This window comes from Ictidomys tridecemlineatus, chromosome 6, assembly GCF_052094955.1.
Source record: "Ictidomys tridecemlineatus isolate mIctTri1 chromosome 6, mIctTri1.hap1, whole genome shotgun sequence".
NCBI lineage: Eukaryota > Metazoa > Chordata > Mammalia > Rodentia > Sciuridae > Ictidomys > Ictidomys tridecemlineatus.
The window spans coordinates 109259974-109287675 of record NC_135482.1 but is presented as its reverse complement, the minus strand read 5'-3'; the positions used below and the strand labels follow the sequence as shown (position 1 = coordinate 109287675).

The window sequence follows — 27702 nt, the reverse complement described above, 5'->3', positions numbered from 1 at the left end:
CATGAAATGATGCATTTTTTTCTTCTAAGTTGTCCTTCTAATCATTTGAAAAGTACCTTGTAGAAGGTATGCTCTTCTGAATGGCCTTTCTTCACTTGTATCATAGATACGGTTTTGTTTGTACCCTTTTGCTTATTTGTGCACAGTGTATTGTTACTGTCATATTTCATCATATCTGAGATACTATCTATATAAAATGCACCATTATTTTATGAATCACTGAGTACATACCATCAACACATCAACAGCTGTAAGATATATCCAAATTTTTCAAATGTTAAAATGACCAGGTAGTAGAGAAGGGTTATTTTGTCCTAGAATCAGTGAAATATATTAATTATACCTATTTTTATAGAGCTGCTAGACTTTTGTAGAAATAATATGGATACAGTCTAAATCACTGGGAAGAAACTTGTTTCAAACTTCATTAGCTACTTCAATAGCAATTCTAGATTTAGGGGTAGAAAACATGCCAATGGATTATGGTATGCAAAATATCTGCCAATAAACCTATTAAAAACAAACAACAAAACCCTTGCCTATGGAAAGGTTTATTTTTTATAGTCAGTGATGAAACATTACCAAATTTTTCTATAGTGAAAATTTGGAACAGTAACCAGTTTATTATCCTTTTTGTATCCCTGCTATTCTTTTTTCCCTGTTGTAATGTGGCATATTAACTTAAACTAATGTATGCAGGGTTTTGTTTGTTTGCTTCCCTCTTTTTGGCTAATAAACAAATCTTGCTTTCAGCAGCCTTGCTTTAAAAAAAAAAAAAAAGTCTTGTCTGTTTTGTTTTTCTTTACTTTCTCAGCTTCCAGTTTCCCAGCCAGTATCAACTGTCCAAGGCGAATCTCAGATCCCAGTTGCATCACAATCCTCAGTTGTTCCAGGCCACTCTGGTGCTCATTTCCTTCCTATGGGACAGCCACTCCCCACTTCCTTACTCCCACAGTACCCTGTCTCTCAAATTCCCCTATCAACTCCTCATGTGTCTACAGCTCAGACAGGTTTCTCATCCCTTCCCATTACAATGGCAGCTGGCGTTAATCAGCCTCTGCTCACCTTGGCTTCATCTGCTACAGCAGCTGCGATCCCAGGGGGATCAACTGTGGTTCCTAGTCAGCTTCCAACCCTTCTGCAGCCTATGACTCAGCTGCCAAGTCAGGTTCACCCACAGCTTCTACAACCAGCAGTTCAGTCCATGGGGATACCAGCTAACCTTGGACAAGCTGCTGAGGTTTCGCTTCCCTCTGGAGATGTTCTATACCAGGTACTGTGTTACCTAGTAAAAGAGGAGAGCATTGGAGGGTTTGATTTTAATAAGACAATCAAAAACCTAAAAATGTAGTAGTTGAGTATCAGAAGAACAGTAACAAAGGTTGTTGATCTTAACTAGAGAAGCTAAAAGATTAAAATTCCAAGAAAAAGTAGAGTGATGATGTTTGATGACCTCCTTACCCTTTTTTTTTTTTTAAGACACAACCTGGGAGAAAATGGTTCAATATTCAGTGTAAGCACACCAGGCTATATGTATGTGGGTGTATATATATGTATATGTATATATAGATGGAATAAGAGTTGGCAATATGGTATCAACAAAAAAACTTCAGAGTTTAGATTTAGAAGATGACCATTCCATTTATGACTGGAATGGCTAATACTAGGAGGAGTTTGCATTCTTCCATGTAAGATTTGCTAAAAAGTAGATATATTTCTAGAAGGAATTAAGTTTATTATAATTCCTATTTAAATAATCTCCAACTGGGGAAAACCAGCAATTTAAAATATGATATGTAGAATGCTGGCTCCCAAAATGGAACCAGTATACCATTTCATTTCAAGAATAATCTTTAGATTATTATAAGAGAACGGGCTACTCTTCTTTGCTGTATGCTTCCTGCTACCCCACCACCACCACCATCACCCCCCCCTTTTTTTTTTTTTTGCATGTTTTGCTGATTTGCTAATTTGATGCCCCAACCTGCACTAACTCACCTTCCTCATTTCTATCACAGGGCTTCCCACCTCGACTGCCACCACAATACCCAGGAGATTCAAATATTACTCCCTCTTCAAACGTGGCTTCTGTTTGCATCCATTCTACAGTCCTATCCCCTCCCATGCCTACAGAAGCATTGGCTACACCAGGTTATTTTCCTACAGTGGTGCAGCCTTATGTGGAATCAAATCTTTTGGTTCCTGTGGGCGGTATAGGAGGACAGGTTCAAGTGTCCCAGCCAGCAGTGAGTTTAGCACAACAATCCCCCACTACATCCTCCCAGCAAGCAGTTCTGGAGGTAAATGGAATTATTGCATGTTTATACATAAAGCATATATACTAAGGGATAAAAATGACAAAGGAGAAACAGGCTTCCCTGGTTAAGAACTCATTTGGAGACCATGTCAAACTAACTTCTGAATGACTTTTTCTTACAGCAGAATGAAATGCCAATGTGGGGGCCTTGTTGCCACTGGCTGTTCTGTTGGGAAGTGAGTGTGCCTTGGAGAAGATTAACCCTATTAGTACTTCACTTCTCTAGCTAGTACTTTAGCCATTATTCTTGTCCTTTCACAAACTCATACCATTGGCAGTCATAAGAATATCTTATCCTACTGTGCTCTCAGCAATCATTTTTGCCCTACTAGGAAAAAAAGGTCTGAGTTTATCTTTGCACTTTGCTCTGCCTGCCCTATTGCACACTTTTGGTAAGATGCTGGCTGCATGGCAAGTTGTAGTTTCACATTGCCTAGCAAATAGGTTGGCTGACTTCACACCATGCAGTCTTTATGAGAGACTACCTTTAGAAACTTCCTTTGGAATTTTAAGATCACTATCTGTAGATGCTGAATATTGAGAACTCCTAGTAAATTTACTGCTTCTAGGATATAGGGGAGGGATAAGAGGAAATAAAGGGATCTTATCACGATCATTTATCATGATAAATATGTTACCACCAAGATTTGAATTATCCTTTCCATTCACAGAGTACTCAGGGAGTCTCTCAGGTTGTTCCTCCAGAGCCAGTTCCAGTAGCACAGTCACAACCAACCCAACCTGTCACTTTGGTGTCCTCTATAGACAGGTAAAATCATAATTCTCTTTTGACTTATAGATAGGATAGTATAAAACATCAAAATATCAAACCCTAAAATCTCATATTGAAAATGGAACTTTTTCTTTTTCAAAGTGCACACTCAGATGTTGCTTCAGGTATGAGTGATGGCAATGAGAATGCCCCATCATCCAGTGGAAGGCATGAAGGGAGAACAGCAAAACGGCATTATCGAAAATCTGTAAGAAGTCGCTCTCGTCATGAAAAGACTTCACGCCCCAAATTGAGAATTTTAAATGTAGGTATCGATGACTTTGTGGCTTTGATATTGTTAAAGGAACTTAGTACGGAGAATAGTTTTTGAAATCAGAACCATTCATTTCATAAAATAAAGATACCTTATCTTTGCACCATATATAATTTATATAGCCTTTTTTTTTTCATTTAATTCATACAATTCTTTTTGAGTATCACATTTTTCAGAAAGTATAGTTTACAAATAATCTGTAATAGAGACAGCAACTAATATCATTGAAATAATTCTTAAGGCTTAGGGAAAAGAATAGAGTGAAAAAGACTTTATGTTCCTTTCAGACTCAGTAGTGGAAGATAAACAAATAGCTCAAAGACTGACATCACCTTATAGTATAGGTATTCTACCAGTTCAAGTATTGGTGCTTCAAGTTACAATATTAAGGGGCTGGGGATGTGGCTCAAGCGGAAGCGCGCTCACCTGGCATGCGTGCAGCCCGGGTTCGATCCTCAGCACCACATACAAACAAAGATGTTGTGTCCGCCGATAACTAAAAAATAAAATATTAAAATTCTCTCTCTCTCTCTCTCTCTCTCTCCCTCCCTCCCTCCTCAGAATTTTCTAGTTTAGTCTCCTGAACTAAATCTTTAGGAAAAAAAAAAAAAAGTTACAATATTCATACCATGCTTCCTCAGACATAAATATGAGCATTAGTCTGAATGACTTTTTCTCGGTGTCAGTAATAAAGCCAAGTATAGTCTTCAGAAATGAAGTATCTTTTCTTTTCAGGTTTCAAACAAAGGAGACCGGGTAGTAGAATGTCAATTAGAGACTCATAATCGGAAAATGGTTACATTCAAATTTGATCTAGATGGTGACAACCCCGAGGAGATAGCAACAATTATGGTATGTCTGCATATGGAGTTCCAAATTTTCCCCTATTACTTCATCTAAATATCCATTGCCCTAGGCAACTATCCAATATTTGTAATTCATGTTTTATAGTTCTGTATTTCATTGTAATATAACCAGCACACCTAACCTGTGATTGTGATATTTTTGTGTAGAATCTGTAATTATTCACCTTTCAGTATTAAGTATTGAAGTTCTTAAATAGGAAAGAGCTGCCAGGCACTGTGGCCAAGGCAGGAGAATTTCAAGGTTGAGGCCAACCTGGGCAATTTAGTGAGATGCTACCATAAAATAAAATGAAATGAAATGAAATGTAAAGTAGCAGAAAAGTACAAATAAAGTAAAATAAAATATAATTATTTGATCATTAGCAGCACAAAAAGAAAAAAGGATGGAAGGGCTAACTTAAATACCAAATAAATAATACACTATATATGCAGATGGGATAAAAATCTTGTGGTAGTTGAATGACCTAAAGCTTCAGAAATGTTATATTGATCAGAAGGACATAATTTATTTTACAGGTGAACAATGACTTTATTCTAGCAATAGAGAGAGAGTCATTTGTGGATCAAGTGCGGGAAATTATTGAAAAAGCTGATGAAATGCTTAGTGAGGATGTCAGTGTGGAACCAGAGGGTGACCAGGGAATGGAAAGTCTGCAGGGAAAGGACGACTATGGTTTTTCAGGTTCTCAGGTAGGTTCACCAATCACATAGTGAAGCTTTGCTTATATAAAATACATCTGTAGTACTAAATTTGCCATGCAAAATGCCTACTGATATCACATTGTGACTGAGAATAAGCATTCATGTTCATTTCACTTGGTGATTTGCTTTGTCTAATTGAGAGTACATTTGAGAATGAACTTACTTTTAGTTTGTTTGGTTTTGTTTTCTTAGAAATTGGAAGGAGAATTCAAACAACCAGTTCCCACATCTTCCATGCCACAGCAAATCGGTAAATTTCTTCTTTCCTCATTTGTTTTCTGCCTTTAACTTAAGAAGTTGTATGTGCCAATAATGAAATATTAAAGTTTCATGCGGTTGAGTTATATAACAAAAAATGCTATTAAGAGATTTGTTTTTATTCAGGTGTTCCTACCAGTTCTTTAACTCAAGTTGTTCATTCTGCTGGAAGACGGTTTATAGTGAGTCCTGTGCCAGAAAGTAGATTACGAGAATCCAAAGTTTTCACCAGTGAAATATCAGACACAGGTGAGGATTGATTCTGCCACATATTTAATAACATAAATCCTATAGCATCTCTGCTACAATGGAAGCTTGGTCATCAAGCAGTAGCTCATGATGACACAGATAATAAAAACAAGTAGAAAATAGAGGTTTTAAACAGCAGATAAACATAAGGAGTAGGGAACTATTTAAATAATAGGATTAAAGAAAAAGCCAGAAAGGATAGCCATATTAGATGCAGCTTATGTATAATTCTTTATTGTGTTTGTTTCTTTTTTTTGTTTGTTTTTAGAAATTATATATGTTTTCAGAGTACTCCATGTTTCTTTTCTGGAAATAGATGTTCACTCACATAAGCTGACTATTTGAACAAACTGCTAGTCAATTTTACAGTTTTAGAACTTGTCATTTTCTTGGGAGAAATATTAAACCTTCTTGATAACATGGCATTGTTGGTGATCAAAAAATAGGTTGTTAGAACAATGTTTAAATCCTTCCTTTTACATAAAGGACTATAAATATAACCTGTATTTTTGTTTTCCTTTGCAGTTGCTCCCTCTATACCTCAGGGCCCTGGAATGAATTTGTCTCACTCTGCTTCATCCCTTAGTCTCCAGCAGGCCTTTTCTGAACTTAGACATGCCCAAATGACTGAAGGACCCAACACAGCACCTCCAAACTTTAGTCACACAGGACCAACATTTCCTCCTTTCTTGGCTGGAGGCCCAACCACAGCAGCAGCCACACCTTCAGTATCAGTTCCTATATCAAGCAGCTCTCTTAATGACATTTCCACATCAGTTATTCAGGCTGAGGTTACAGTACCCACTGAAAAAGGGATTACTGGAGTTGCCACCAGCACAGGTGTGGTTATGTCAAGCTGTCTTCCTGTACCACCTGTGTCTGAGTCACCAGTACTTGCCAGTGTGGGTTCAAGTGTCACAATACCTGCAGTTGTCTCAATGTCCACAACATCCCAGCCAGTACAGGCCCCCACATCTGGGAGCACTGTTTCTAGTACAGGCGCTTTTCCTTCTATGACAGTTTCAACAGCTTCAACCTCTGCAGTGGGCAGTACTGCTGCCCCAGGTGCTAAGCCTCCAGCTGTGTTATCTCAGCAGACAGCAAGCACTACTGGGGTAGCCACAGTAACATCAGTTTCTGCCTCCACTCCATTCCCAACCATAGCTTCACAGCCATCCCTTCAGCTTAGTAGCAGTACCTCTGCCCCTACTCTAGCTGAAACAGTGGTGGTTAGTGCACACTCACTGGACAAAACATCTCATAGCAGTACAACTGGATTAGCTTTGTCTCTCTCTGCACCATCTTCCTCTTCCTCTCCTGGAGTAGGAGTGGCTAGTTCTGTTTCTCAGCCTGGTGGAGTGCATCCTTTAGTCATCCCATCAGTGATAGCTTCTACTCCTATCTTTCCCCAAGCAGTAGGACCTACTTCTACACCTTTGTTACCCCAGGTACCCAGTATCCCACCCTTGGTACAACCTGTTGCCAATGTGCCTGCTGTACAGCAGACTCTCATTCATAGTCAGCCTCAACCAGCTTTGCTTCCTAACCAACCCCACACTCACTGTCCAGAAGTAGATGCTGATACCCAACCCAAAGCCCCTGGAATTGATGACATAAAGACTCTGGAGGAAAAGCTGCGGTCTCTCTTTAGTGAACACAGCTCTTCTGGAGCTCAGCATGCCTCTGTCTCACTAGAGACGTCACTAGTAGTAGAGACCACAGTCACACCAGGCATCCCAACCACTGCTGTTGCACCAAGCAAACTCATGACTTCCACTACGAGTACTTGCTTACCACCAACAAATTTGCCATTAGGAACAGCTGGTTTGTCAGTCATGTCAGTGGCCACACCTGGGCAAGTTTCTACCCCAGGCAGCTATGTTTCAGCCCCAGTCAGCACTACATCAGGAATGAAACCTGGAACTGCTCCCTCAAAGCCACCTTTAACTAAGGCTCCGGTAAGGTTCTTGTGAAACTATTATTAGATAAGTAAGATCACATTCGTGCAGTTTTCAACTTGGCCTTGCAAATTAATAATGTAGTTACAAAGCCTTGAAGGTTATAAATGTAGTGGTCGTTCAGTCTTAAACAAATTGACAGCAACTTTAGGACATGAACACAAAGATTTTTCCCTTTTTTGAAATGTATATTATTATCAGGTAAAATGTAGACATTTCTCCTATTTCCCAAAGGGGAAATAAAGGCATCTATCAAAAAAATATGCATAGTAATAGTAGTTTGCCACTTTGTTTCAATTGAGAATGAAAGAAATTTTCTGCTTTCCATGTAAGTACAATTTGAGGTTCATAAAAATTGAAAGTGATAAAAGAGGAATTAGTCTAATCCTAGGAATAAAATAACTAAACTGTATTTTTTAATTCTTCTGTGGCAGATTTCCTCTCATTTTCCCATCTTTAGCATTGCTGATCTTTTTTTAAAAATAACAAGGCTATATTGTGGCTACTGTATTCTATACTTCAGCTATCTTTCTGCATTGCTATTGCTGCGAAACTCTTTGCAGTGGGGTAATACAGATATTTCTAAACTTAAAATAGGGTTACAACCCATAAACCCATCCTAAAATTGAAAATATGAAGTCAAAAATGCATTTAATATACCTACCTAAACATTGTAGCTTAGGAACACAAACACTGTAAAATATTGGTTGTTTACCCTTGTGATGTCATGATTAAAAGAGCTGTGTCTCACTACTGCTGATTTGCATCATAAGAGAGTATCGTCCTCCATTTTGGTAGCCTGGGAAAGATCAAAATTTACATTTGTGGTAAATGCCTGTTGTCCCAGCTACTCAGGAAACCAAAGTGGGAGGATCACTTGATCCCAAGGGTTGAAGATCAACCTACTAGTCAGCATAATGAGACCCTATCCCCCCCCCAAAAAAAAAAAAAATTCCAGGTGCAGTGGCATGCACCTGAAATCCCAGCAACTCAGGCTGCTGAGACAGGAGGATCACAAGTTCAAGGCCAGCCTGGGTAATTTAGCAAGGCCTTGTCTCAAAATGAAAATGGCTCTGGGGATGAAGCTCAGTGGTAAAGCACCCCTGGGTTCAATGGTCAGTACCAAAAAGATAAAGAAAAAAATTTCAATGTACAGTTTCTACTAAAGGCATATAATTTTTGTACTATTATAAGTCCAAAAAAAATTTCATGTCTAACCATCCATCATATGTAAGGAACTGTCAGTTCAGAGTCTTTACTCAGATAAAACAAATTACTTGATAGTATTAGATTTTTGATGCCTTTTCTTATCAGACTTCCCTCTGGGTTTTAAGCCAACTTCTGAGTTGTTTGCTTTTATTTTCCTTTTTCTCAGAAGTCTTGTTTTTCTTAGAAAATGTCTTGTTTTTCTATATCAAATAAGTAGCTCAAAGAGCTGTGCCTCTTATGTGCCTATAGACTTTGTCCTCTTTATTTACCCTAAGGAACAACCTTTTATTATATTTTACTTCATTTCAAGGGTATTTCAAAATAACACTTATAATTCTATTATTTTGTTATATTGTCCTTTATGTAAGACAGATATTAAGAGTGTACCCTTGGTGATAACTAGATACATTTTATTTTATGCTTCTGTATTAAAATTAGTTGGTTTGCTCTTTAGCATGCAGTCTTTACTATTAGTGTCTTATGGACTTGAATTTCCATTCATTGTCTTAGGTGCTGCCAGTGGGTACTGAACTTCCAGCTGGTACTATGCCTAGTGAGCAGCTGCCACCTTTTCCTGGACCTTCACTAACTCAGGTGCCCCAAGATTTGGCAGATTTCTTTATATGCTCCTACTTTTCTTCGCAAAGCTTGTTTAAATAGTTCACCATTGCATGACCTTGGCTTCTGGTTCCTTCTTGGCTTTGACTTAGTAACACCTTTCTTTTAAAAACCATGTAGCTGCACAGGGGTTATAGCTCAGTGGTGGAGCACTTGCCTATCATGTGTGAGGCACTGGGTTTGATACTCAGCACCACATAAGAATAAACAAAATAAAGGTATTGTATCCGTCTACAACTAAGAAAATATTTAAAAACATAAAAACCATGTAGCTAATGATCCAGGCCCCACTTAAAGTAAGCTTCATTATTATTTTGTTTAGAATTTTGCTTCAAGTCACCTAGAAAACATTTAATATTTTTTTATATTTCATGTGGGAAGAAAATATCAAAGTTTGTTGTTTTGCCAGACAACATTACTCTTTTTTTCATTCACAGTTTTTTAAAAATATTTTTAGTGTAGATGGACATGATATCTTTATTTTATTTATTTAGTTTCATGTGGTGCTGACACTGGAATCCAGTGCCTCACACATGCCAGGCAAGCTCTCTATCACTAAGCCACAACTCCAGCCCCCATTTATTCTTTCATAGAATAGTGAAATTGCTTCTTAAATGTAAGGGTAGTTTCTAAGCCAATGTGGAAATAAAAAAGTTTATGTGATCAAAATTAACTATTGGGCTCAGTGGTAGAGCGCTCACCTAGTATGTGTGAGGTACTGGGTTCGATCCTTGGTACCACATAAAAATAAACAAATAAAATAAAGGTACTATGTCCCATCTACAACTAAAATCTATATATGTATTTTAAAAATTTAACTACAAAAGTTTCTTTTTCTGAGTCCAACCAGTTAGGTGTGTATTTGTTTGTTTAATTTTTAAAAACCAGTTTTAAAAATGTTTTTAAAATCTTCAATGTTTATCAAAAATGTTTTTAAAATCTTCAATGTTTATCATTTCTTTCATTGACCACCTAAAGAAATAATTGACTTACATATAGGTGTAATGTTGCATGAAAATATGTACTGTAACTTTTAATATAAAAATTGACGGCTCAACAAGATATTAACATGTTTTGTAAGATTGCTCAAAGAGGGGCTAGGGTTGTAGCTCAGGGGTAGAAAAACATGCCTAGCATGTGGGAGGCACTGGGTTTGATCCTCAGCACCACATAAAAAATAAATAAATATAGGGCTGGGGTTGTAGCTCAGTGGTAGAATGCCTGCCTCACACACATGAGGCACTGGGTTTGATCCTCAGCACCATATAAAAATAAATAAATAAAGATTGTATCCATCTACAACTTTTAAAAAAATCTTTAAAAATAAATAAATAATAAGTATTTTGTCCACCTAAAAACAAGATTTTTTTAAAAAAAAAAAACTTGAGATCAGCCACATGACCTTGAGTTTCCCTTCTCACGCTCAGTTCTGTTAATGTATACGATAGTAGTCATAATCATCTGTAATGTTTAAATTATTGTTTCCCTTTCCCATTTCACCCCATTACTAACTACTTAGTTGAATTTCCCGTAAGGGAAGCACTTGATATGAATCAGTCCATTATAACCATGAAGAAGGTTCTGACATGGCACAAGCTAGTAAACTTTGAAACTAAATTAGGAATTTATTTTGAAATTATATGTAATAAAAACATGACAGATTGCTACTTGAGAAGCCTACTATGAATTTATCCCTCCTACTTTAATTCTAATTTTCAGTAGAACATAATGTAAAGAGCTTGCCAAAATAAAGTAATACCTTCAACCGAGAACCTACTCCAACAGTCACCAGATTTTGAAAAAAGGTGCAGTATTAATGCCAATATGATTTTAAACCAGTTTCTCATTAAAAACATGTGTTCAAAAGCCATGCATGATGGCATGTATCTGTTATCAGCAGGATCACTTAAATCCAGTTTTACCAGCCCAAGTAATATAGTCAGACCTTGTCTTTAAAAAGAAGAGAAAAATAAACATTGATTGCTAAGTATAGTGAGAAATATAAAGAATAAGGAAGGGTAAGTAGATAGTACCTGCATTTAGAGGTGGACGCATAAATGAAGCTTATGTAAGAACAGATTGATAAAAACCAAGATAGATGTACCAAGTAGAGACTGTGACTGGGTAAAAAAAGAATGTGCCCCAGAGGTGCATAGTATAATGCATGATTAAGAGGACAGAATAACCAGACTTCCTTGCTGCCATCTGTAGGATTTAAGTATATATCATATATCATATATATATCATATAAGTGTAGCTGAATTGCTCTTGATAGAGTTTCATAATCTTGATAGCATTATGTAAATTTTGGTTTTGGGGGTTTTGTTTCCAGAGAAAACAAATGTTATAATCTAAAGCATAAAATAATGTCCTGTATAAATCCGTTATATATAGTAGCTCTGAAAGTGCCACAGAATTTATATCTACCATAATTGTTTTTGCTCAGTCACAACAACCTCTAGAAGATCTTGATGCACAGCTGAGAAGAACGCTTAGTCCAGAGACTATTACAGTGACATCTGCAGTTAGTGTAAGTGTTTAAACCCTTGATAAAATCTCATAACCCGAGGGGCTCAGTGGTAGAGCGCATGTATGAGGCACTGGGTTCAATCCTCAGTGCCACATAAAAATAATAAGTAAGTAAATAAATAAATAAAGATATCATCCATATAAAATCTCTTAACATGAATGTATCATATTTCTGCAACACAAAATGTAACCTAAAAAATTATTAATATAACATCTTTTCAGAGTGCCTGCTTGTTCCAGACAACAAAAAAGAGATCAAATTAAAGTGTAACTGATACTTTTTATGTACCTCTAACTAGTGTGTATCTCAGATCAGTCCTATGGATTTTGCATTTATGCTTTGTAGTAGGCTAAAACTATTTTTCAGTGGAGCATGACTGTAATCCCAGCTACTAGGGAGGCTGAGGCAGGAGAGTTGTGAATTCAAACTCAACCTAAGGAACATAGTGAGATCCCCATTTGAATAAAGAAAAGGAAACAGCTAGTTTTCTATAGAAATACTTATGTATTTCCATGACTGAGGAGAATTGATACTAATATCTAAAGCATGAGATATTAGCAGATTAACGAGCCTATGTTGGTGTTATTGGAACAAGAAGATTATTATACATGGGGCAGTGGTAGTTTCTTAGCATAAGACTTTTAAGTGTTCTGTGAGAAAAATTAAGAAAGAATGAAGAAGGATTAAGACTCAAATTTTCTTTAAAAAACTGCCTTTCTGCCAAATGTGGTGGCACACCCCTGTAATTCCAATAACTCTGGAGGGTGAAGCAGGAGAATTGCAAGTTCAAAGCCAGCCTCAGCAACTTAGCAAGGCTCTAAGCAACTTGGTAAGACCCTGTCTCAAAATAAAAAGGGCTGGGGATGCGGCTCAGTGGTTAAATGACCCTGTTTTCAGTCCCCAATACCAAAAAAAAAAAAAAAAAAAAAAAAAACAAACATTTTTTTTGATTGTAAAAGAAAATTCCCTTAGATATAAATGTTTCTTCACCATATACTATATTTCACTTTTCCAAAGACCAGAAAAAAAGGTAACAGGTCAAAAGTATTCTTGATTAAAGCTAAAGATTTTGTGGTATCTGTGTGTATGTGTTTTGCAGCCTGTGTCCATGGTGGCTCCAACAGCAGTTACAGAAGCAGGAGCACAGCCTCAGAAGGATGGTGAGAAACATCCTTCTTCCTTTCATATTACTACTCCCAGTCCTGCCTATGATTGATAATAGAGGTCACTGTTTCAAAGGCACAGTCTTTAGCATGTTGGCATATTTGAGACTATTATAAGGAACATTTTTACGTATTTCCATGACTGAGGAGAATTGATACTAATATCTAAAGCATGAGATATTAGCAGATTAACGAGCCTTTGTTGATGTTATTAGAACAAGAAGATTATTATACATGGGGCAGTGGTAGTTTCTTAGCATAAGACCTTTTGTTCTTAGGTAGGCAAGATCCTTGCAAGATTAGGAAATTGAGGCCTTTATAAAAGTGAATTTACAACTAACTTCTTGACTTTTGTGACACTGGACATATAGAGATAAAAATCAGCTTGAAAAGCCAGAATAACATTTCGTACAGAGATTAAATATAATTAAATTAACTAGTTTAAATATTGTTTTTATTCAAGCTAATTATATATTGAATTGACTTATTTTAAAAGAAATAACTTAAAAATCAATGATACATTAGAAATGCTAGAAATAGACAAAATAAAGGAAACTGTAAATTATCAAAACACATACCATAAGTAAATACAATAAAAGTTGATTACTTATATTTACCACCAAATAAAAGGGAATGTAGAATGTAAAGAAAGTGGCCTTTTAAATCTTCAAGAAGATGGGATATTTCAACTAAATAGCCATCTGGGAAAAACTAAAAGTGGATTGTCAACTTAGTCCAAAGTAAAGTCTTAAATGGATCAAAGATGAAAGATATCATAAAAATAGTACTACGTAAGAATACATGAGAGGAATATTTTCCTTAATTTTTTCCCCCAACTGTGTAGAGCAGAGTCAACAAACTTTTTTACCAGATAGTAATATTTTAGACTTTTCAGGATGCAGTCTTATTCGGATTTCCTGGTCAAGCCCCAAAGCAGCAATAGACTAATGCAAATGATTGAATCTGATTGTGCTCTTGAATTTGGTACACTGATCATAGTTTGTTCTAATCCCTAATAGAGAGGATTGTGTTAAGTTTAATATTCAACCTAGAGCAAGCAGTAATAAATTTCAAATTTGTTGAATGTAGTAAAAATGCCATTGGGTATAAAAATAAATGAAAAATTGGGGAAATACATATGTGGTGGTGGTGGAATGTCTGAGTGTATCTTTATCATAGAAGGGACTAGTTTTGCTAACATAAAGAATCTGGCCAGGCACAGTGGTGCACACTTGTAATTCTAGCAATTCAGGATGCTGAGGCAGGTCAGGATCACAAGTTCAAGGCCAGCATGGGGCATATAGCTCAATGGTAAAGCACCCCTGGGTTCGATCTCCAGTATTGTAGGGGGCAGGTCCTGAAATTCAGCATAGACCCAACAAATATAAGATACAGAAAAATAAATTTAGACATGAAAATACTTAACTTCCTCAATGATAATAGAAATTGAAAGTAAAACTACAAAGGATAGACGTTTCTCACGTCTCATTGGTAAATTTAGGAGTTTTAGTAGCCACTGGTATGTTGTTAAAGCCTTTGGGGATCAATTTAGTAATGTCTAAGTTTTAAAAGCAAATTATTTAATAGTTCCATTCCTTAGTCCACATATCTATAAGACATTATGTATTAGAGCACTTTTAAAATAGCAAATTTCTGAAAAATTTAGATGTTCATTGGTAGAAGCCTGATTAAAGTATGGCACACTGAAAAAACAGACATATATATATATATATATATATATATATATATTACAGAAATAAAATTCAAAACTCTGTATTCATTAAAAAGAATGAGGCACTGAGCTGGGGTTGTGGCTCAGAGATAGAGTGCTCGCCTAGCATGCATGAGGCACTGGGTTCGATCCTCAGCACCACATAAAAATAAAATAAAGATTATTTCCACCTATAATTAGAAAATAAATATTTTAAAAAAGAACAAGGCATTGATATGAAATACTAATTACATGGAATCATCAATCAGTATTCTAATTGTATAAAATAAGGAAAATACATGCTGAAGTATGCCTTTAAAATTCAGAATAAAAACAAATAGTTGTCCCTGGGGAAAAGGACCTGAGTGGCTTTGAAGTTGCTTAAACTACTTATGAATGATTCTTAAGAACTATACTATCCTGTTTTATAGGACTTTACCTGAGTGTTCAATTGAGAAAATAAATTTAAACTGGTTTTCATTTTAAAGTAGATCTTTAATATACTTTTAGCCAAAGGGAATAGAAGGTAACTTTTTAAAAGAGGGTGATAATTTATCTTCCTCCTCTATGTATTTGTTTCAGTTTCCCAAGGCACAGAAGGCCCTGTCCTAGCAACTAGTTCAGGAACTGGTGTTTTTAAGATGGGACGATTTCAGGTATGACAATCATTTTCTTTGCCTTGATTCCCTCTTTTTTCGGGTGGTTGTGTATATAATAAAATTGTTACCTACCTATAATTATATTAATTCTACCTAATATAATTCTTTTTCATAGTACCTGATAACTGTCATCTTCCTGTCATATAAGTAATATATACTAATTAAAGGAACTATGAAATACTTAGAACAGTAGAGAAACAATAGATAATCATACTAACTTTCCAACACATCCCACAAGATTACTTGTTTTTTCTAAAACTGGCAGCTGCTTCTCTTCGAATATCGTGTAATTCTTTTTTCCTCAAATAGTAATTCGTTTACCTAACCATTCTTCTATTGGTCATTTCTAATTTTTTCATCATAATAAGGAAAATAAAAGTGAACATATTTTTTCCCCCTTTACAATTCTGGGGATTGAACCCAGATTGAACCACTGATCTGTTACCCAGCCTTTTTATTTTTTAAATTTGAAACATGATCTCATTAAGTTGCTGAGGCTGACCTCGAATTTGGGATCCTCCTGCCTCAGCCTCCCTGGTTGCTAGGATTACAGGTGTGCTTCATCATGCCCACCTGAACATCTTTATGTGTAAAAACTTTTTATATTTATAATAATTTTCTTAGACTTAACTCTGTAAATGAAAATACTGAGTCAGCATCAAATGATACCATATTTTCTCATCTGATCCAACCAATGAGCAGTTTCTCGCTCTTAGTATATAGAGTTAAATAAGTTTTGCAAATAATTTTTTAAACTTTTCAGAACTACTTTCATATTAATAATTATGATAGCCCCTGGAGTTGGGGATAGTAGGTGATTTTTCTCACTTGTAAACTGAGGTTGTTTTTTGTTGTTGTTGTTTTGTTTGTTTTCGTTTTGGGGACTGGGAGGGGATTGTTTTGATTTGGTTTTTGTCTGTTTTGTTTCTGGTCATACTGGGGATTGAGCCCAGGAGTGTTCTACCCCTCAGCCTTTGAGCTACATCCCAACCCCCTTTTCATTTTACTTTATTTTGAGACAGAGTCCTGCTTAAGTGACCTAGGTGGGCCTTAAACTTGAGATCTTCCTGCTTCAGTCTCACAAGTAGCTAGAGTTATAGGCAAACATCGCTGATCCTGGCTATAAACTGAAGTTCTTTGAGTTTGTAGTTAGGCCGAGTTTGTATCTGTAAAACATGGACAAATCAGGACAAGGATGTGGATCCTCCTTTCGTACCTTTTAGTGGTATTTATTTATTTTTTCTTGGTACCAGGGATTGAACCCAGGTGCATTTAACCACTAAGCCACCTTCCCAGTCCTTTTTGGCTTTTATTTTGAAGCAAGGTCTCCCAAGTTACTTAGGGCCTCACTAAATTGTCTGAGGCTGGCTTTGAACTCTAGCCACTCAGAATCTACATCTCAGTATAGATGTGTTGTTCTTTGTAATGATATTTGATTTATTTTTACAGTCCAAGATGGATAGACTATGTAAGATTCATCCTGTTGATTGACTAGAAAATAAAGTGATTCCTTTTTTTTTTTTTTTTTTTTTGGAAGTCTATGCTAGAAATTAAATGCCAGGGACTTCACTTTTCAATCATACTCTGTTCTTTTTCCATCAGGTTTCAGTTGCAATGGATGATACCCAGAAAGAAGATAAAAATAAGACAGAAGATGCAAAGTCTGTTCATTTTGAGTCTAGTACATCAGAGTCCTCAGTGCTATCAAGTAGTAGTCCAGAGAGTACCCTGGTAAAGCCAGAGCCTAATGGGATGACAATCCATGGCATCTCCTCAGATGTGCCAGATAGTGCCCTTAAAACTCCTGCCTCAGAAGCAAAGTCAGAAACTGGGCAACCTACCAAGGTGGGACGTTTTCAGGTGACAACTACAGCAAACAAAGTGGGTCGTTTCTCTATATCAAGAACTGAGGACAAGATTGCTGAGGCAAAGAAAGAAGGACCAGTGACATCTCCTCCTTTTAGGGATTCAGAACAAGCTGTTCTCCCTGCAGTAATACCAAAGAAAGAAAAGCCTGAACTCTCAGAGCCTTCACATCTAAATGGGCCATCCTCTGACCTGGAGGCTGCTTTTCTAAGGGGGGATGTGGATGATGGTTCAGGTAGCCCACATTCACCCCGTCAGCTGTGCTCGAAGAGTCTTCCCATTCAGAATCTAAGTCAAAGCCTTAGTAATTCATTCAATTCCTCTTACATGAGTAGTGATAATGAATCAGACATTGAAGATGAAGACTTAAAGTTAGAGCTTCGACGACTAAGAGAAAAGTAAGTGTATTTTCTCCTGGGAGTGACTAATGGCACATATTATATTAAGACAGTGGATCCCAGTGGCAAGATTAATGGTCTTTTCACTACTATATGCTAATGTGGTATTCCTTCTACAGAGAAGGTGATATGCAAAAGTTCAAGTTGTTTCAATATAATTCATTCCCTGTCTTCTCATCAGAATTTAAGACTTTTCTAGTTATGGGATTTCCTTAAGCACCTCTATATTATCACTGTAATGTTATTTTTTTTATCATGCATATTTTAGTAGCCATTTTGTTTAAAAAACAAAGTACTGTTGAAGGCCAATTATAGAGCTCAAAGATCACATGAACTGATTACAGTTTACTATTCATATCTCAAAATTTCCTAGAATAATAAAAATGAGGACAACAAAATAGAAAACTTAAAAAAAAATCAAACGACAAAAACAATACTCGAAATTATCATGACACATTTGAATTCTTTTTCTAGAACCATGAGTTTTTCTTAAGGAAAATAGCCAAAGTCATTGTAATTGGAAATGTTTCCCTTTAGTGACAACATATGAGGTGGCCATGTTGAAACTAATTATTTTCATTATATTTTTCACTTTCATTAATAAGAATTTCACCATCTGCTTTTGTGTTTATTTCTGAAGAAGCATTTTAGACATGAGACTAATTTGGGTGTTTCTTAAATGGTTATAAACAATGAGTTTTCTGAATCAATAATCAGTGATATTAATATAGACAAGAAGTCTCTTGTCTAAAATGTTATTTTTAATGCAAGGAAGAAGAAAAAGTTACTAAGTTAAAAAAGTATTAAATTTATCCTTTAGAAAAGATTTTTATTAAATGTTTATCCATATGTAATTATCTAATATTTTCACTGTAATTACTCCATTACATATTAACCAAATTATAATTGAGTCAATTAATTAGAGAGCACTTTCTGAAGTTCCCTATGCTGGCCATGTGTCCTCATTTATATTATTTATTTTGCCTGGAATTCCTACCAGATCACTCTTCCCAGTCCCATCCCCATCTCCAAACAATACTTAATTCTTTCATTTTCTATATCTACTCCTATTTGTCCTGCAAGATGCCTTTCAGATCTATTACTAAAAATATTTCTTCATTCTCTAATAAAGTCAAATACTATTTCTTTTATCCTACACTGAATTATATATATTCTTCAGTTTTATCATTTCCCCACTCTATTTGTGTTATATTTGCTTTTCTTAGAATGCAAGAATTCCTCCCAAGCAGGAACAGTATTCTCTTCTAATACTAAACAAGTTAGTATTCTGAAATCCTAGGACTTAACATAATTTAGTCCCTAAATAGAAGAAATTGAAATAAATGGAAACTTTTACATATCTTCAAAGTGATTTCTACGTATAAATAATGTCAATGGCATGTCCCAGATTAACCATGAAGATGGCATTGTTTTCCAACACTTAAGAACACTATATCACTATAGTTCATCACTTAAGAATACTATGTCATTATAGTTGACCTTTTATTTCTACCCATGCATAATGGTCAATAACCATCACAGTGAAAGTGCCCCTCATTATTTGGGGGAATTCTGTCCCAACACAGTGATTAATTGCATCATCACTGTATGGTCAAAAGCAAGTCCTTAATCTTTGGCAAGCTTTGCTCAAGTTATAATGTTTCCCTTTAATGACAACATATATATGAGGTGGCCATGTTGAAACTAATTATTCTCATTATATTTTTCATTACATTTTTTATGTCATTAGCACTTCTCATCACTGTTAACCATTCCTGGCTATTTGTTCATCTACCAAATGAACCTGGTAATGGCATTGAGAAGTATAATTATGTTGACAAGTTTTGTTAATTTTATTTTTCTCAAATTGGATCAGAATAGCAAATTTACCTGTCTTGCATATGGCCTCAGAAGTCAGGAAATGTTTTTTCCATAACACCTTATCAACTATTTGTAGTTGGCTAGAGTTATTGTGAGCTTTTTTGCTGCTGTGACTAAAAGACCTGACCAGAAAAATTTTAGGGAAGGAAAAGTTTATTTGGGCCTCATGGTTTAGAAGTCTCAGTCCACGGACAGCTAGCTCCATTCCTCAGGGCTCAAGGTGAGACTGATCATCATAGCAGTGTGTGTGGCAGAAGGAAACAGCTCACATGGTGATCAGAAAGTAGAGAGAGATTCCACTTGCCAAATACAAATATATACCCCAAACAGTTCCCACCTCCTCCAGCCATACTCTAGCACTTCAGTTACCGCTCAGTTTATCCCCATTTGGGGAGGGGAGGACGTTTAATTCACTGATTGGATTAAGACTCCGGCAACGCAGTTCTTGCATTGTTTCCTCTGAATCTTCTTGCATTGTCTCACACGTTGAGCTTTTGAGGGACACCTCACATCCAAACCATAATAGCTAGGAACTTGTGGGAATATGGCTTGGATAATGGAGACTAACAAGGTAGGTTAATGACAAACTAGAATCTCATGATGTAGTACATTTGGGGAAAGGGTTCATAACTAAATACTTAATTGCAAATTTTAAAATACAATTTAATTATTTTTTGAATGAAGATGGTAATAATATTTTGAATTATGTTTCATTATCTTTTGTAGACATCTTAAAGAGATTCAGGACCTGCAGAGTCGCCAGAAGCATGAAATTGAATCTTTATATACCAAATTGGGCAAGGTTCCCCCTGCTGTCATTATTCCCCCAGCTGCTCCCCTTTCAGGGAGAAGAAGGAGACCCACTAAAAGCAAAGGCAGTAAATCTAGTCGCAGCAGTTCCTTGGGAAATAAAAGCCCACAGCTTTCAGGTAAAAATAAAAAACCTGGACCAAGTCAATCATCTTTGGTTTTTGTGTCCAGCTGAATATGTGATCTAAGAGTTTGGCAAAAGCCAATTCTTGCTTCTTTGACTTCTTAACTCCCTATACTTATTATCCCTTAAAAATCTGTAGAAGTAGTCTGGATGACTACAATGGCTTTTTCTATTGCAATGTTGCTGCTACTAATACTCTTCATTTATAGTTGTTCTTGAGGATAAACACTTAACTTTGCCTGTTAACACAACACTCACATTTAACCAAACTTTTGTGCATTTGGAAACCACTTTAAAAAGAAAGTATAATGATAAAGAAAGTATAATGATTTGTATAATGAGCCATCATTTTTTTTCCTAGTAGGGAAAAAAAATGATTTACAGAAATGTAGAATGGAATTTTTACACATTTTGACCCATGATTAATCCTCAGTAGAACAAATTAAAGAAATAAATACATTGCCTATTGAGTGCATCAAGGAAACTTCACATGTGTCCTCAGCCCATTTGGTCTTTTGGCAGGTAACCTTTCTGGTCAGAGTGCAGCTTCAGTCTTGCACCCCCAGCAGACCCTTCACCCTCCTAGCAACATCGCAGAGACCGGGCAGAATCAGCTGTTACAACCTCTTAAGCCATCTCCCTCCAGTGATAACCTCTACTCAGCCTTCACCAGTGATGGTGCCATTTCAGTACCAAGCCTTTCTGCTCCAGGACAAGGTAAGGAAGAGATCAAAGCAAACATCATCTTCCAGAAACATTAAAATGAAGAAATTGCCATACCTGGGAGAAATGCCTAATGAGTAAACCTATTGGCACTAGCTGACCTGAACATGGTCTACATGTTATACACTGATGTATCTTTGGGCTCAGCAGAGAAGTTGAGTGATGATCAGAATCATTGAGTTCATTGCTCCCATTAGGTGAGCTATTTTCCAAAGGATTACTGTGAAAAGTTACATCTACAGTCTTTATAAATAACTTATTTGTGTTTGGAATGTAGGCTTTACTGCTAGGCTGAGATATCCTGGACCAAATTCTAAGGAATTTTAGCAGTTTCTAAAAAACAATGTGTTTTCTTAGCTATTGTAGACTTTTTTAAGTATGGGAGTAACTAAGATGACTAGCCCTACTATTTAACTTTTCATCTATAATCTCTTCTTTCCAAATATAGTTTTGTTCATTAACAATTATTGCTCAAACCATTCCTGCAGAAGAAGGCGCTTTCAGTAACATTAGAATAAGAAGTGAAAAGAGTTGAATATCTGGGCAGAAAATAATGAAAAAAATAAAGATACATTGGCTTTACCACAACTTAGTAGAAAATAGAGATTTAAGAGTTGCTAAGGAACACAAACTAGCTAACATTATTCCAACTGAGAAGAGCTTCAGTATTGTGCAAAAGGAGGGAACTGAGGCCTGATATTTCCTGTCTTACATATCTGACCTTCCCAGAAGCTTTGTTCTTCTCTGTGCCATCTTAGTGCTTTTCACCACTCAAGCCTCAAGTTTCTAACATCTTGTAGTTGTGTTCTGTCTCTTCTCCTCTCTCTGTTCTTCCGTTTTCCCCCTCTCACAGGCTGTGCGAAGTTTAACTGTGCATCTGAGCAGGTGACATTCAAACCTGGTGGCAGGAGGACCCGATTTCTGAGTACGCCCTGCTTGGCTCTTTGTGTGTAACACCTTTACTCCTTCCTTGTCCTTGTTTTTCTGCTGCTTGGATCTGATGTGTCACGCAGTCCATTTTCATTTGTCTCTTTGTGTATCATCTAGTCAGTGGCTTGGCTGAATACTATTGCCCTCAGAAGTTTGGGTCCCTGTGTTAATTATGGTAAAAGATGTAAAAATAATATTGGATTTCTATAGATGTCAAAATAACTCTCTAGTAGAATTGCTTCTTCCTAGATCCATGATAGATATGGATCCAGGATAGATAAGATATCAAGACTTTATACTGGGTCATTGAGAGTAATGAAGACCACACCTAGTCATATTCAATATTGTCTCTCAGCCAGCCCCAGCATTAGGAGTGACAAAAAGCATCTTAACCACTGATGCGCTTAGGTCCTTGAAACAGGTAAAAGTTTACCATATTTTCTATTCTTTTCAGAGTAGGTGGGAATCTTGTTTTCTCCTCATTAAGCCTAAACATCTACTAATTGAAATGATGGTAGAAGTTTCTTCATTGGATCCATTACTGCCCTCTTTCCCCATGAGATTAGTAGTTCAAAAGGGGGTTTACTGTGGTTATCCAAGATAAAGCATTTATTCTATTAATGACCAAAGCCCAGCCCAGCCACCTGCAAGTGAAAGCTGCCTTTTTAATCTGATTGCTGGGATTTCCTAGCCATATATATATTATATATATATATATATTTATTAGTTGTTCAAGACAGTACAATGCCTTACATTTAAAAGCAAAGAACAGTAGCAAATCACCCATCTTCCCCATATGTGAAGAAGACAGTTCCTATCTCCTGGGGCATATAAATCAGATAAGATCATAGACACAAAAATAAATGACTCTTGGGACATAGTCATGGTCGATGGTACTCTCTGATTAGCCAGTGCCTATCTAGCACTTAGTAAGTGATCAATAAATGTTTATTAAAATAAAAATTTCACAAAGCTCAACTTTAAATTTTTTTATTTTTATTTATTTTTTATTTTATTTATTTATTTATTTATTTTTTGTTAGAATTTGGATAACTATCTGTTAAGGCCTCAAACTTCTGGTGTGGTTATTGAAGTGCTTTTTAAATGCATGTGCTAAGGCCATCAGTGTTTGAGTATATGGTTCAGAGATCCTGGGCCTCTTCATGGTGAGAAGTATTTACACTCTCCTTTGTCCTCTGTAGTGACCAAATTTCAGAGTACATTGAAATTACATTTAATTTCCATTTCCCTCACTGTCACATTTGTAAATCTTTCTAGTTTCCCTATTCTTTTTCACCTGAGTTAATAATGAATTGGCTCTATTTAAGGTGATTTTTTTACCACCTTTCCCACGTGTTGCTAGTCCAGAGATTTTTTTAAAAAGAAGAGGGTGAAAGACATTATACAGCTTGGTAATTTTCCAAGCTTGTGTAATTTTAGAACATTCACATCAATATTTTTTCTGGTTAGACTAGCCTGGACAATGCCTATTAGCACCTTGACACTTGAATAAGCATTTAATTTGCATGTCCAGCTAGAAAGATGAAAGGACATTAGTAGTAGGAGACAAGTGTTTTGAAATAAATTTGATTTGTCAGGCCTATGATATACAGCCTGAAATGATTGAGATACACACACACACACACACACACACACACACACACACACACACACGTACGTACGTTCCCTGTCTTTTGAGAGGGAAGAAAGAAAACAGACTTTTTTTCTGGAAGTATGAGATGATAAGTATCACTTTAATTCTGTTAGTTCTCATCAGACATTTAAAGGTAGGTGGTATCACACCCCTTTGTTCAAATAAAGTGATTACAAATATTAAATTTTTTCACTTCCCCTTTGGTCTAAATGAGAGGCCATACATCTTTGAAGGCACATCAGGATTCAGTATGTAAGCTTGCTGTACAAATCCTAAGAGGCAGACTTAAAAATATGGGGAAAAAACAGGTATCTGTAAGGAGCTGGGGGCCTTATTAGTTTGGGTTACATTATTCTGTACTCTCAAAATAATAGATAATGGTTTTGAAGCACGGCTTGGCTTAATGCTCTGTTTATGTTCAAAGGTTGCTTGTTTTCCACATATTTTTAAAGATTTTTCTGGAAGGGAAGGGGTTAGTGTGTTTATCTAGAATATAGAAATATAATAGCCAATTTAAATTAAAATTGTAACAGTGGTACTAATTTTATTGAGTGCTTTATAACAACCCAGCAGGAGAAACAAGAAGTGAGACAGTATCAGTGGAAACACTGCTTGAGTGTTTGAAATTCAAGCAGTGAGACCTTAGGTACTGGAGTTTCTCCCCTTACCCTTTGAAAAACAGAGATTGAATGTGGAAACTCAACACATTTCAACAGGCAGCAAGGTCTGTCAGATCACTGTGTGAAGGCTAACAGCCAGTTAGATAACATCCCATAGAATTTTGTCTATGTCAAGGCTACCAGGTCCCACCCATCTGTCTCCCTTCCTGCTTTCTCTTGCTGGGACTCTGTATGCTGTTTGGAGAATCTAAAGATTTTACACTGATGTTTCTTTATCTTTAACACACTGCTCTCTCTTTGTGCTTCAGGGAAGATGGTGAAAAAAGTTTGTCCTTGCAACCAGCTCTGTAGTAATTATCTTTTCTGTTACTTTTGGTCCTTGATTGCAAAGCCTGTTATCCATGAGTTCTTTGAACTCTGAAGCTTCATAATTCCAGCTTCCCAACTTCCATCTATCTCTGCACCTTTTCTAATGTATTCTTTAACATGCTTAATTGCTAACTCCTGGCTATAATATCAGATTGAGAAACCACCTCATAGTCAATGCTCTCCCCATGTAAACCTAGCTCAATGACAGTCATGGATTGGTAGTGCCTGTGGATGTGCTTGGGGAGCTAGGGGTGCCTAGCTCCTGTAGGAAAGAGTCCTTTAGTTAGCAAGTAGGTACCAAGCACTGTTCTGCACCCTGTAGAGACTTAGCAGTTATCAAAGTGGACAGAGTCTATGCCCTCCTATTGTTTACATCATGGTGGGAGACAGCTTCTAGATTAGTGCGGGAGAGAAATACTACTTTGGAGAGTTTGGCTTCTTAGACTGGGGTCTTTTCATATAAGTACAGATAATTCAGCAACCCAGCAGGCCACCTAGCAAGAGTTAACAAGAGAACTCTACTCTTGGGATACCAGGCAATAAGTTGTGAGTCCTAATGGGTTATGGTTCCTAAGATCTGGCAGCATGGAGGTAGGGGAGATGTTTTTTTTGGCAGGAAGGAATCAAAACATGAATTTGGGGAGGTTAAAGTCTATACCACTTTTTAGGGCTTTTCAGAAGGATTGAAAAAGTTTTCAAGGTGAGTTAGCTGTTCTCTAGAAGGTCTCTCTCTACTAGTCAGGTCTATGTTATAGTCAACCTTGCTTTTCCTAGGGGTGAATTTCTCATTAGAAAGGGATTTTTGTTTCCTTTTTTAACTGGAAGCCTAATTACAGAAGCCAAAGTTAAAAAGTTAACTGTATGGTTCATACTCCTTCATGTCATAAGCCCCACTTTCAGAATCCAATACTGGGTAATACAGGTTAAAATGAAAAGTGAAATTTAGTTCTGAAGGGGCCTCACACTATCAAGAGCAGCTAGCATCAGATTAGAGAGGTGTGACTCCCAGCATGAGCTCTCTGTGGTTAAGCAGTGCTCACCTCCACTCAGCTTCTCATATTTGGCATTGGACAGCCCTGTTCATTCATGATGACTTCTGTTTGTTTCACTAAACAGTAGTCACCCTAAGCAGGATGCCAGTCCCCAATGCATGCTGTGTGCTTGCTGTCTAGATTTCTTTGTTATCGTGATTGCCCGTCCTCATTGCCTGTACTTTCTGTTTCCCTCTGTCTCACATTTGCTATTTGAGGAAGGCTGTTTCCTGTGCTTTTATACTTTTCCACTTGGGTTTCCTGTACTCCAGGGGAATCCACTCTTCCCCTTATATACCCTGTGTGCAATGACAATACTCTGTGGCTCCAGCGGCACCACGTGAACTGTCACTCACACTGCAGTAGTTCCATGTCTTGCCACGGTGGTAAGAAGCATGTGACCTTCCTCACTCTGCACCTTCACCTCAGAATTAACTGTTCCTCTAGTGTAGACATGCTTGTATGTGCCATTCCCTGAGTGGAAAGACGGCAAATTGACTTGAAACCAGCAATGGATTATAAAGGCTGTAAGTGGCAGTGTTGCTTCAGGTGTGCTGCTGTGCTCTGGTGTGCTGCTCTGTCCTTGAAAGCAGGAAAACGCATGAACTTATTTAGCCCCACTATTACTTGGGTTTTGTCAGGCCTCCTGGCTCACAACTTATTTTAGTAGCTTTTATTTATTCTGCAGTAAATGTGAGATCTGTTAAGAAAGTGGGGGTGAGGAAAAACAAAATAAGACCATGACTCTTCTTTCCCTCTTCCCTAAAACTTGCCTCTTCGAATAAACCTTCAGTGTGCCCTCCAGCAGAGCCGAAATCAGGCAGGACACAGACTCCTTCTTCCTTTTTCATCAAACCATAGAAATAGAATTCCTTCATCATAACCCGAAAGCTTCCTCTACCCTCTGCACCCCTGCCTCAGCTGAACTGTCCTGTTGCTTCTACATGGGAGTGTTTGCTGCTCTGGGAAAAGGGGGAGAAGGTGTGAGAATCCTTGAACCAATTGAAACTGAGATCGTCTTCAGGAAAACATGTCTTCCTGAAGTTGATTCGGTCACCTCCCTTGCCTAATCTTTGTTCTTTACTCATGGAAAATTGAGAAGGGTTGAAGGCTTAACTCTTTCCAAGTTTATATTTACAAATTTATATTCGTGGGTCAAAGTGAAAAAAAAATTTAACAGAGCATGCTACTTGTCTTAATACTACTTTCTATTAAAGAATGACTTAAAAATGTTGCAATATCCACATAATTTGAGAACCCATATTCTCCGTAGCCATGTACCCATCTCTGAACTTCTACCCCAACTTTAACCTGCCCAGTGCACAAGAAATCCTTCTTTTGCCCTGCATTCTGCAAACTTCCACAGCAGTGCTCCTTGTTGACCATATTATACTCTCACCCAGTGTGATGCTGGGAATAGAGCACTGGCAGAAAGTTCCAGTACTTTAAGATGCTTTGAAAGAGATTCCTGCCCTTCATACCTGCCATCTTCCTAAGTTGTTCAGACTTATCTGCAGTTACTGAAGAGAACCTGTTTTCATTACCCTTTAGTGCCAAAACAAATGCCTAAATAAAACCTTGTAATCTTCCTTTCTTGCATGGCTTCCCAATTCCTGTCCCCATTCTGTGCTTGCCATTTATCATCCTGTGACATTTTCCCTCTTCCTGGAATTAATAATCTAGACTCTTTTTTTAATGCTGCTATTGTCACTACTTTATAACTCCAGGAACCAGCAGCACAAACACTGTTGGGGGAACAGTGAACAGCCAAGCTGCCCAAGCTCAGCCTCCTGCCATGACATCCAGCAGGAAGGGCACCTTCACAGATGACCTGCACAAGCTGGTAGACAACTGGGCCCGAGATGCCATGAATCTTTCAGGCAGAAGAGGAAGCAAAGGACACATGAATTATGAGGTAAGGGCTTCTTTTTTGCCATTTTCCTAATTTCTCACAGTACTACCTAACACAGATGAATCAGAGGTGATACAAACTACTAGGTCTAGTGTACC

General features: G+C 37.0%; 1 protein-coding gene across 28 annotated transcripts in view; it reads left to right on the top strand.

Moving 5' to 3' along the window:
• The window catches only part of Wnk1 (WNK lysine deficient protein kinase 1), a 134403-nt gene that overhangs the window by 103481 nt on the left and 3220 nt on the right, over positions 1 to 27702 (top strand). For 7 of the 28 annotated variants that reach the window (XM_021732150.3, XM_021732149.2, XM_078015482.1 and 4 more), the window contains 20 exons: positions 815 to 1273; positions 2019 to 2300; positions 2989 to 3086; positions 3192 to 3354; positions 4099 to 4215; positions 4746 to 4919; positions 5124 to 5181; positions 5316 to 5438; positions 5964 to 7396; positions 9116 to 9199; positions 11670 to 11753; positions 12853 to 12913; positions 15210 to 15283; positions 16889 to 17550; positions 20158 to 20360; positions 20888 to 21082; positions 21942 to 22034; positions 24601 to 24642; positions 26486 to 26512; positions 27420 to 27607. In XM_021732150.3, coding sequence (XP_021587825.2) covers positions 815 to 1273; positions 2019 to 2300; positions 2989 to 3086; positions 3192 to 3354; positions 4099 to 4215; positions 4746 to 4919; positions 5124 to 5181; positions 5316 to 5438; positions 5964 to 7396; positions 9116 to 9199; positions 11670 to 11753; positions 12853 to 12913; positions 15210 to 15283; positions 16889 to 17550; positions 20158 to 20360; positions 20888 to 21082; positions 21942 to 22034; positions 24601 to 24642; positions 26486 to 26512; positions 27420 to 27607 — 4620 coding nt within the window. Of the gene's footprint in view, positions 1 to 814; positions 1274 to 2018; positions 2301 to 2439; positions 2494 to 2988; positions 3087 to 3191; positions 3355 to 4098; positions 4216 to 4745; positions 4920 to 5123; positions 5182 to 5315; positions 5439 to 5963; positions 7397 to 9115; positions 9200 to 11669; positions 11754 to 12852; positions 12914 to 15209; positions 15284 to 16888; positions 17551 to 20157; positions 20361 to 20887; positions 21083 to 21941; positions 22035 to 24600; positions 24643 to 26485; positions 26513 to 27419; positions 27608 to 27702 lie in introns of all 28 variants that reach the window. The other 21 variants (XM_040281208.2, XM_021732163.3, XM_078015494.1 and 18 more) reach the window with 14 other exon arrangements.